The sequence below is a fragment of the Labrus mixtus genome, chromosome 2 (genome assembly GCF_963584025.1).
Source record: "Labrus mixtus chromosome 2, fLabMix1.1, whole genome shotgun sequence".
Classification (NCBI taxonomy): domain Eukaryota; kingdom Metazoa; phylum Chordata; class Actinopteri; order Labriformes; family Labridae; genus Labrus; species Labrus mixtus.
This window is the reverse complement of record NC_083613.1, coordinates 35,836,539-35,848,331: the sequence shown is the minus strand read 5'-3', so window position 1 is coordinate 35,848,331 and position 11,793 is coordinate 35,836,539. Positions and strand designations below refer to the sequence as shown.

The 11,793-nt window shown below is 47.4% G+C and overlaps 1 protein-coding gene across 1 annotated transcript in view; it reads left to right on the top strand.

The window, feature by feature from the left end:
* The window catches only part of rcor3 (REST corepressor 3), a 15,344-nt gene extending 10,278 nt beyond the window's left edge, over positions 1-5,066 (top strand). The window contains exons 9-12 of the mRNA XM_061064004.1: positions 1,582-1,659; positions 1,745-1,802; positions 2,267-2,511; positions 2,852-5,066. Of these exons, the coding sequence (XP_060919987.1) occupies positions 1,582-1,659; positions 1,745-1,802; positions 2,267-2,511; positions 2,852-3,235 (765 nt within the window). The 3' untranslated portion in view covers positions 3,236-5,066. The remainder of the gene's footprint in view (positions 1-1,581; positions 1,660-1,744; positions 1,803-2,266; positions 2,512-2,851) is intronic.
* Positions 5,067-11,793: the final 6,727 nt, after the last annotated feature.

The following is an 11,793-nucleotide window of genomic DNA, read 5'->3' as shown; positions in this document are numbered from 1 at the left end:
ACTGATGGTAGAGGCTGCTGAGTAAAGAGTCCATCAGTATTAACTCATCCATTCATACACATTCACACACTGATGGTAGAGGGTGCTGTGTAAAGAGTCCATCAGTATTAACTCATCCATTCACACACTGATGGTAGAGGCTGCTGAGTGAAGGGTCCATCAGTATTAACTCATCCATTCATACACTGATGGTAGAGGCTGCTGAGTAAAGAGTCCATCAGTATTAACTCATCCATTCATACACACTGATGGTAGAGGCTGCTGAGTGAAGGGTCCATCAGTATTAACTCATCCATTCATACACTGATGGTAGAGGCTGCTGTGTAAAGAGTCCATCAGTATTAACTCATCCATTCATACACTGATGGTAGAGGCTGCTGAGTAAAGAGTCCATCAGTATTAACTCATCCATTCATACACATTCACACACTGATGGTAGAGGGTGCTGAGTAAAGAGTCCATCAGTATTAACTCATCCATTCATACACATTCACACGCTGATAGTTAGAGGCCGCTGAGTGAAGAGTCCATCAGTATTAACTCATCCATTCATACACATTCACACGCTGATGGTAGAGGCCACTGAGTGAAGAGTCCATCAGTATTAACTCATCCATTCATACACATTCACACGCTGATGGTTAGAGGCCGCTGAGTGAAGGGTCCATCAGTATTAACTCATCCATTCATACACATTCACACGCTGATGGTAGAGGGTGCTGAGTAAAGAGTCCATCAGTATTAACTCATCCATTCATACACATTCACACGCTGATGGTAGAGGCCGCTGAGTAAAGAGTCCATCAGTATTAACTCATCCATTCATACACATTCACACGCTGATGGTTAGAGGCCGCTGAGTGAAGAGTCCATCAGTATTAACTCATCCATTCATACACTGATGGTAGAGGCTGCTGAGTAAAGAGTCCATCAGTATTAACTCATCCATTCACACACATTCACACGCTGATGGTAGAGGCTGCTGAGTAAAGAGTCCATCAGTATTAACTCATCCATTCATACACATTCACACCCTGATGGTAGAGGCTGCTGAGTAAAGAGTCCATCAGTATTAACTCATCCATTCACACACATTCACACGCTGATGGTAGAGGCTGCTGAGTAAAGAGTCCATCAGTATTAACTCATCCATTCATACACATTCACACCCTGATGGTAGAGGCTGCTGGGTAAAGAGTCCATCAGTATTAACTCATCCATTCACACACTGATGGTAGAGTCTGCTGGGTAAAGAGTCCATCAGTATTAACTCATCCATTCACACACATTCACACGCTGATGGTAGAGGCTGCTGTGTAAAGAGTCGATCAGTATTAACTCATCCATTCATACACTGATGGTAGAGGCTGCTGTGTAAAGAAATGCTCGTTAGGTTAACTGGAGACTCTAAATCGTCTGTAGGTGTGAATGTGAGTGTGGCTGGTTGTCTGTCTCTATATGTCAGCTCTGTGATTGGCTGATGAACAGTCCAGGGTGTAACCCTGCCTCTCGCCCAATATCAGCCCCCCCAAGACCCCGAACAGGAACACCTGGTTTGATGGTTTGTGTCTCGTCCTTCAGGTTCAGAACGCCAAACAGATGAACAGCGGGCTGAAACACATGCTGGAGTCTGGGATTGAAGAGTTCAGGCTGCCGGAGGTATGAAAAGAAATCATCCAATCACATGTGAGCAGGAAACGTCTCTATCTTTATGTTCTGACCTCTGAACTCTTTGTTTCTGCAGGGTAACCAGAAGGTGAACGCCCGCTGGACCACAGACGAGCAGCTGCTGGCCGTTCAAGGTGAGCGTCCGGTCCGGCCTCAGTGACACCTCCGTCCGGTCTCAGTGACGACCCCGTCCGGTCTCAGTGACGCCCCCGTCCGGTCTCAGTGACGACCCCTTCTGGTCTCAGTGACGCCCCCCTCCGGTCTCAGTGACGACCCCGTCCGGTCTCAGTGACACCCCCCTCCGGTCTCAGTGACGACCCCGTCTGGTCTCAGTGACGCCCCCGTCCGGTCTCAGTGACGACCCCTTCCGGTCTCAGTGACGCCCCCCTCCGGTCTCAGTGACGACCCCGTCCGGTCTCAGTGACACCCCCCTCCGGTCTCAGTGACGACCCCGTCCGGTCTCAGTGACACCTCGGCCCGATCTCAGTGACTAAAGATTCCCGTCTCTCCGGTCCTCCATTGACTTCTTCTTCTGTGTATTTCTCTGGAAGTATAAAAGTCTTCCACATCGTCGTAAACTGTCCGCCATGTTCTTCAGGTGTCAGGAAATACGGGAAAGACTTCCAGGCCATCGCTGACGTCATCGGGAACAAGACGGTGGGCCAGGTGAAGAACTTCTTTGTGAACTACCGGCGAAGGTTCAACCTGGACGAGGTGCTGCAGGAGTGGGAGGCCGAGCAGGGGACAAGAGCTCCCAACGGAGACAGCGCCACCTCTGGTGAGGAGGGGAAGAACAGCTCCACCACCCCGTCAGGGAAGAGCACCGACGAAGAGGACGAAGAGGTGAGACATGTAGTCGACTGTTTGATCTTCCAGACTTTAGAGAGACACTTCCTGTAATTAAACATACAGATATGAATCAACAGTTAATGTGTCTGCAGAACAGTTTAAAGTCAACGTTTGTTCTCATAATCAAAGGTTCATTCTGGTATTTTAAAAACTGGGAAGTATTTTTCACATGTTTTGGGGTCTTCACTGATTAAAGGTAAAAAAAAAGGGTTAAAGGATCAACTGAAGACATTCAGGAACTCAGATAGATCCCCAAAATATGTTGGAATAAATCCCAGGTACAAATGACTTCAGCGTGCTGTAAGAGACATTTAAGATCCTCTCCTTTCCTCAGGGTCAGGTGACGTCCTCTGGTGCGTCTCCAGCTGCCTCCTCTTCTTCTGCACCTCAGATTCCGGTGACATCGAGTGCTTCTTCGTCCTCCTCCCTCCACCAGCCCCCTCCCCTCCTGCGGCCCTCCCTCCCTGCCACGCCCTCCTTGCACCGCCAGCCCCCGCCTCTCCAACAGCAAGCCCGCTTCCTGCAGCCCCGCCCCACCCTGCAGCAGCCCCCGCCTCTCATCCGCCCCTCTAACCCCCTTCCTCCTCGCCTCAACCCCCGCCCCCCTGTTCCCATGGCGCTCTGCAGCAACCCGGGGGGATCAGGGTCTAGTGCCGCCCAGCAGCCACCAAGCCTGGCTATCCACCAATCAGAGACGGCTTCTTCTTCGATCCACTAAAGAACGACTTACAAAAAAAAGGATCTCTGCTGCGTTCAGGCACTGTGGGGAAATCTGAGTGACTTATACATACAACGACTTATCCTTTAACACATTTTCACTACATCCAATCAGCTCGTCCGTTTTATCACACCTGAACTTACAGGTGACACTTTAACACAGAGCGACGTCCAAGAAGTTTGTCCTTCAGTTTTCAGACGCGGTGAACCTGCTGCGTGAGGTTTGATTAGAAGATTTTCAGACTCTATTAAACCACACCTTCAATCGTTGATCCTCAGCAGACATGTGGCGTCCCACAGGGTTCAGTCCTGGATCCTTTTTAGTTCTCCATCAGTTTACCTTACTTTGACATGAGTAGACCTTTAAAAAACAACAATGATGTTGACACTTTTTTAAAAGCCCAGGAAATACTCGTAACTGGAGGCGGTTTTGGGATTTCTTTTAAGTCATTGCTTGCACTTAGATTTTCGCAGCTTCAAGGATAAGAAAAGATAAAGAGCTGTTTGTAAATTCTTGTGCAGAGATTTGTAAATTGATCGTACAGTTTGGAATCTTTGGGCATGTGCAGACAGATTAGTATGAAGCAAGTCAACTGATGCAAAGCACTACAGCTTTTATAACCTAAACAAGTTTGCAAAGCCTGTCCCTAGATGGGCCTTTAAAATATATAAAACTGTGTGCATGGTTTACAGTCTAAACTGTACGCACAGATTTGGAAACTGTGCCGAATAGAAGCTGATTTGCAAGCGGCTTTTTATTTGTTCTTCCTAGAGGAGCTCAGCACCAATAAATACCAGAAGATGAAATCTGCGTTGCTTCTGATGCTTCTGCTTCTGCTTCTGATCACAGCTCATTGTTCAATCTTCAATTGTTAAAAAAGTTTAAGGATGAGCATGATATTTTTTTATTTTTTAGCTTTCTAGGATCAGCTGACACATCTCATTTAGCCCTGATTTAGTTTTTTGTATTTAATGAATCTGGATTGGATAAACCAGCTCTAGGTCCTGACTTTTAAAGATTACCAAATCCAGATTACGAGACCTTTAGAGGGTACTTCACACTACATTAATTGTCCAGAGGGGGCGCCAAACTCCCCCCAAACTGAAAGATCCTCACAGCTGCTTTCAATTATAAAATCTGTTTGATACATCAGATGACTTTTGAGCTCCTGGACCCGGGACTTAGTGTCCTCCTGTTGTAGCTGAAATGAACACTTTCACCTTTAGGGGGCGCTGATGGGACTCTGTTTTTATTTATATCCCCCAAAGGGCCCTCCGATGTTTGCTGCATGTCTCTGAAAATCATCTCATTGGTTCCTACTGAAATTTAAACCCTCACGTTTCAAACCGCCGCTCGCTGAAGTTTCTCTCAAACAAACTGAGGACATAGGCTGCTTTTACTAAAAGAACAAACATGGCGGTGTATCCATGGTAACGGGAGGTGAAGAAGCTCCCTTGATGCCTGTGTGATAGATGGAGATCAGACGTTTCAGTAGCAGTAGATGTTGACGTGTACACTTTGGTATCTGTTTAAGTTGTAAGTTACCCGATGAGCGGTCGCTAACTCGTTAGCTGCACGTTGTGGTTGGACGTTGATTTAAAAACACAAAAACTTTCACGCAGACATCGTGGTGCAGTTTGTGTAAATTACTGAAGATGTTTTCACTGTTTGTGATCGTTCTGGAATCTAAAAACCTTGTATCGTCGTCTTCAGACATCACTTTGTCTCTTCATTATTTATTCTTCTGTTTCTTCCAGGTGCTAACACTTTGGACTCGATGTCTTTGATTATTGTGAAAGTGCTCTTAATGCTTTAATGGACAAACATTTCATGTGGGTGGAGTCATCGACTCACTCATTGAGTCGCTCATTGAGTCGCTCATCAAGTCCTTTGAGTTTCAGTAGATTCAGTTTTAGCTGCTGAGACATCTCGAATAAAACATTTTTACCATCATCACTGTTTCTATTCCTCACTGTGAAGTCTGCAGCAGGTAAACAGACTGTAACGTCTGCAGCGGGTAAACAGACTGTAACGTCTGCAGCAGGTAAACAGACTGTAACGTCTGCAGCAGGTAAACAGACTAACGTCTGCAGCGGGTAAACAGACTGTAACGTCTGCAGCAGGTAAACAGACTGTAACTTCTGCAGCGGGTAAACAGACTGTAACTTCTGCAGCAGGTAAACAGACTGTAACGTCTGCAGCAGGTAAACAGACTGTAACGTCTGCAGGTAAACAGACTGTGACGTCTGCAGCAGGTAAACAGACTGTAACTTCTGCAGCGGGTAAACAGACTGTAACGTCTGCAGCGGGTAAACAGACTGTAACTTCTGCAGGTAAACAGACTGTAACTTCTGCAGCAGGTAAACAGACTGTAACGTCTGCAGCGGGTAAACAGACTGTAACTTCTGCAGGTAAACAGACTGTAACTTCTGCAGCAGGTAAACAGACTGTAACATCTGCAGGTAAACAGACTGTGACGTCTGTAGCAGGTAAACAGACTGTGACGCCTGCAGCAGGTAAACAGACTGTAACGTCTGCAGGTAAACAGACTGTGACGTCTGTAGCAGGTAAACAGACTGTAACGTCTGCAGCAGGTAAACAGACTGTAACGTCTGCAGGTAAACAGACTGTGACGTCTGTAGCAGGTAAACAGACTGTAATGTCTGCAGCAGGTAAACAGACTGTAACGTCTGCAGGTAAACAGACTGTGACGTCTGCAGCAGGTAAACAGACTGTAACGTCTGCAGCAGGTAAACAGACTGTAACGTCTGCAGGTAAACAGACTGTAACGTCTGCAGGTAAACAGACTGTAACGTCTGCAGCAGGTAAACAGACTGACATCTGCAGCAGGTAAACAGACTGTGACGTCTGCAGCAGGTAAACAGAATGACATCTGCAGCAGGTAAACAGACTGTAACATCTGCAGGTAAACAGACTGTGACGTCTGCAGCAGGTAAACAGACTGTAACGTCTGCAGGTAAACAGACTGTGACGTCTGCAGCAGGTAAACAGACTGTAACGTCTGCAGGTAAACAGACTGTGACGTCTGCAGCAGGTAAACAGACTGTAACGTCTGCAGCAGGTAAACAGACTGTAACGTCTGCAGGTAAACAGACTGTAACGTCTGCAGCAGGTAAACAGACTGTAACGTCTGCAGCAGGTAAACAGACTGTAACGTCTGCAGGTAAACAGACTAACTTCTGCAGCAGGTAAACAGACTGTAACGTCTGCAGAAGGTAAACAGACTGTAACGTCTGCAGGTAAACAGACTGTGACGTCTGCAGCAGGTAAACAGACTGTAACGTCTGCAGGTAAACAGACTGTGACATCTGCAGCAGGTAAACAGACTGTAACGTCTGCAGCAGGTAAACGGACTGTAACGTCTGCAGCAGGTAAACAGACTGTAACGTCTGCAGCAGGTAAACAGACTGTGACGTCTGCAACAGGTAAACAGACTGTAACGTCTGCAGGTAAACAGACTGACTTCTGCAGCAGGTAAACAGACTGTAACGTCTGCAGCGGGTAAACAGGCTGTAACGTCTGCAGGAGGTAAACAGACTGTAACGTCTGCAGCAGGTAAACGGGTTGTAAGGTCTGCAGCGGGTAAACAGACTGTAACGTCTGCAGCAGGTAAACAGACTGTAACGTCTGCAGCGGGTAAACAGACTGTAACGTCTGCAGCAGATAAACAGACTGTTTACCTGCAGGTAAACAGACTGTAACGTCTGAAGGTAAACAGACTGTGATGTCTGCAGCAGGTAAACAGACTGTGACGTCTGCAGCAGGTAAACAGACTCTAACGTCTGCAGCAGGTAAACAGACTCTAACGTCTGCAGCAGGTAAACAGACTGTAACGTCTGCAGAAGGTAAACAGACTGTAACGTCTGCAGGTAAACAGACTGTGACATCTGCAGCAGGTAAACAGACTGTAACGTCTGCAGCGGGTAAACAGACTGTAACGTCTGCAGCAGATAAACAGACTGTTTACCTGCAGGTAAACAGACAGTAACGTCTGAAGGTAAACAGACTGTGACGTCTGTAGCAGGTAAACAGACTGTGACGCCTGCAGCAGGTAAACAGACTGTAACGTCTGCAGGTAAACAGACTGTGACGTCTGTAGCAGGTAAACAGACTGTAACGTCTGCAGCAGGTAAACAGACTGTAACGTCTGCAGGTAAACAGACTGTGACGTCTGTAGCAGGTAAACAGACTGTAACGTCTGCAGGTAAACAGACTGTAACGTCTGCAGCAGGTAAACAGACTGTAACGTCTGCAGGTAAACAGACTGTGACGTCTGCAGCGGGTAAACAGACTGTAACGTCTGCAGCAGGTAAACAGACTGTAACGTCTGCAGGTAAACAGACTGTAACGTCTGCAGGTAAACAGACTGTAACGTCTGCAGCAGGTAAACAGACTGACATCTGCAGCAGGTAAACAGACTGTGACGTCTGCAGCAGGTAAACAGAATGACATCTGCAGCAGGTAAACAGACTGTAACATCTGCAGGTAAACAGACTGTGACGTCTGCAGCAGGTAAACAGACTAACGTCTGCAGCAGGTAAACAGACTGTAACGTCTGCAGGTAAACAGACTGTGACGTCTGCAGCAGGTAAACAGACTGTAACGTCTGCAGCAGGTAAACAGACTGTAACGTCTGCAGGTAAACAGACTGTAACGTCTGCAGCAGGTAAACAGACTGTAACGTCTGCAGCAGGTAAAAAGACTGTAACGTCTGCAGGTAAACAGACTAACTTCTGCAGCAGGTAAACAGACTGTGACGTCTGCAGCGGGTAAACAGGCTGTAACGTCTGCAGGAGGTAAACAGACTGTAACGTCTGCAGGTAAACAGACTGTGACGTCTGCAGCGGGTAAACAGACTGTAACGTCTGCAGGTAAACAGACTGTGACATCTGCAGCAGGTAAACAGACTGTAACGTCTGCAGCAGGTAAACAGACTGTAACGTCTGCAGCAGGTAAACAGACTGTAACGTCTGCAGGTAAACAGACTGTAACGTCTGCAGCAGGTAAACAGACTGTAACGTCTGCAGGTAAACAGACTGTGACGTCTGCAGCGGGTAAACAGACTGTAACGTCTGCAGCAGGTAAACAGACTGTAACGTCTGCAGGTAAACAGACTGTAACGTCTGCAGGTAAACAGACTGTAACGTCTGCAGCAGGTAAACAGACTGACATCTGCAGCAGGTAAACAGACTGTGACGTCTGCAGCAGGTAAACAGAATGACATCTGCAGCAGGTAAACAGAGTGTAACATCTGCAGGTAAACAGACTGTGACGTCTGCAGCAGGTAAACAGACTAACGTCTGCAGCAGGTAAACAGACTGTAACGTCTGCAGGTAAACAGACTGTGACGTCTGCAGCAGGTAAACAGACTGTAACGTCTGCAGCAGGTAAACAGACTGTAACGTCTGCAGGTAAACAGACTGTAACGTCTGCAGGTAAACAGACTGACTTCTGCAGCAGGTAAACAGACTGTAACGTCTGCAGCAGGTAAACAGGCTGTAACGTCTGCAGGAGGTAAACAGACTGTAACGTCTGCAGCAGGTAAACGGGCTGTAAGGTCTGCAGCGGGTAAACAGACTGTAACGTCTGCAGGTAAACAGTCTGTAATGTCTGCAGCAGATAAACAGACTGTAACGTCTGCAGCGGGTAAAAAGACTGTAACGTCTGCAGCAGATAAACAGACTGTTTACCTGCAGGTAAACAGACTGTAACGTCTGAAGGTAAACAGACTGTGACGTCTGCAGCAGGTAAACAGACTGTGACGTCTGCAGCAGGTAAACAGACTGTGACGTCTGCAGCAGGTAAACAGACTCTAACGTCTGCAGCAGGTAAACAGACTCTAACGTCTGCAGCAGGTAAACAGACTGTAACGTCTGCAGCAGGTAAACAGACTGTAACGTCTGCAGCAGGTAAACAGACTGTGACGTCTGCAACAGGTAAACAGACTGTAACGTCTGCAGGTAAACAGACTGACTTCTGCAGCAGGTAAACAGACTGTAACGTCTGCAGCGGGTAAACAGGCTGTAACGTCTGCAGGAGGTAAACAGACTGTAACGTCTGCAGCAGGTAAACAGACTGTAACGTCTGCAGCAGGTAAACAGACTGTAACGTCTGCAGCAGGTAAACAGACTGTAACGTCTGCAGTTAAACAGACTAACTTCTGCAGCAGGTAAACAGACTGTGACGTCTGCAGCAGGTAAACAGACTGTAACGTCTGCAGGAGGTAAACAGACTGTAACGTCTGCAGGTAAACAGACTGTGACGTCTGCAGCGGGTAAACAGACTGTAACGTCTGCAGGTAAACAGACTGTGACATCTGCAGCAGGTAAACAGACTGTAACGTCTGCAACAGGTAAACAGACTGTAACGTCTGCAGGTAAACAGACTGACTTCTGCAGCAGGTAAACAGACTGTAACGTCTGCAGCGGGTAAACAGGCTGTAACGTCTGCAGGAGGTAAACAGACTGTAACGTCTGCAGCAGGTAAACGGGCTGTAAGGTCTGCAGCGGGTAAACAGACTGTAATGTCTGCAGCAGATAAACAGACTGTAACGTCTGCAGCGGGTAAAAAGACTGTAACGTCTGCAGCAGATAAACAGACTGTTTACCTGCAGGTAAACAGACTGTAACGTCTGAAGGTAAACAGACTGTGACGTCTGCAGCAGGTAAACAGACTGTGACGTCTGCAGCAGGTAAACAGACTCTAACGTCTGCAGCAGGTAAACAGACTGTAACTTCTGCAGAAGGTAAACAGACTGTAACGTCTGCAGGTAAACAGACTGTGACATCTGCAGCAGGTAAACAGACTGTAATGTCTGCAGCAGGTAAACAGACTGTAACGTCTGCAGCAGGTAAACAGACTGTAACGTCTGCAGCCGGTAAACAGACTGTGACGTCTGCAACAGGTAAACAGACTGTAACGTCTGCAGGTAAACAGACTGACTTCTGCAGCAGGTAAACAGACTGTAACGTCTGCAGCGGGTAAACAGGCTGTAACGTCTGCAGGAGGTAAACAGACTGTAACGTCTGCAGCAGGTAAACGGGCTTTAAGGTCTGCAGCGGGTAAACAGACTGTAATGTCTGCAGCAGGTAAACAGACTGTAACGTCTGCAGCGGGTAAACAGACTGTAACGTCTGCAGCAGATAAACAGACTGTTTACCTGCAGGTAAACAGACAGTAACGTCTGAAGGTAAACAGACTGTAACATCTGCAGCAGGTAAACAGACTGTAACGTCTGCAGCAGGTAAACAGACTGTGACGTCTGCAGCAGGTAAACAGACTCTAACGTCTGCAGCAGGTAAACAGACTGTAACGTCTGCAGCAGGTAAACAGACTGTAACGTCTGCAGCAGGTAAACAGACTGACATCTGCAGCAGGTAAACAGACCGTAACGTCTGCAGGTAAACAGACTAACATCTGCAGCAGGTAAACAGACTGTAACGTCTATAGCGGGTAAACAGACTGTAACGTCTGCAGCGGGTAAACAGACCGTAACGTCTGCACGTAAACAGACTAACATCTGCAGCAGGGAAACACACTGTAACATCTGCAGCAGGGAAAAAAACTGTAACATCTGCAGCGGGTAAACAGACCGTAACGTCTGCAGCGGGTAAACAGACTGTAACGTCTGCAGTGGGTAAACAGACTGTAACGTCTGCAGCGGGTAAACAGACTGTAACATCTGCAGCAGGTAAACATACTGTAACGTCTGCAGCGGGTAAACAGACTGTAACGTCTGCAGCAGGTAAACAGACTGTAACGTCTGCAGCAGGTAAACAGACTGTAACGTCTGCAGCGGGTAAACAGACTGTATCGTCTGCAGCAGGTAAACAGACTGTAACGTCTGCATGTAAACAGACTGTGACGTCTGCAGCAGGTAAACAGACTAACGTCTGCAACAGGTAAACAGACTGTAACGTCTGCAGCAGGTAAACAGACTGTGACGTCTGCAGGTAAACAGACTGTAACGTCTGCAGCAGGTAAACAGACTGTAACGTCTGCAGGTAAACAGACTGTGACGTCTGCAGGTAAACAGACTGTAACGTCTGCAGCAGGTAAACAGACCGTAACGTCTGCAGCGGGTAAACAGACCATAACATCTGCAGCAGGTAAACACACTGTAACGCCTGCAGCGGGTAAACAGACCGTAACATCTGCAGCGGGTAAACAGACCATAACATCTGCAGCGGGTAAACAGACCGTAACGTCTGCAGCAGGTAAACAGACTGTAACGTCTGCAGGTAAACAGACTGTAACGTCTGCAAGTAAACAGACTGTAACGTCTGCAGCAGGTAAACAGACTGTAACGTCTGCAGCAGGTAAACAGACTGTAACGTCTGGAGGTAAACAGACTGTAACGTCTGCAGCAGGTAAACAGACTGTAACGTCTGGAGGTAAACAGACTGTAACGTCTGGAGGTAAACAGACTGTAACGTCTGCAGCAGGTAAACAGACTGTAACGTCTGCAGCGGGTAAACAGACTGTAACGTCTGCAGCAGGTAAACAGGCTGCAGCAGGTAAACAGACTGTGACGTCTG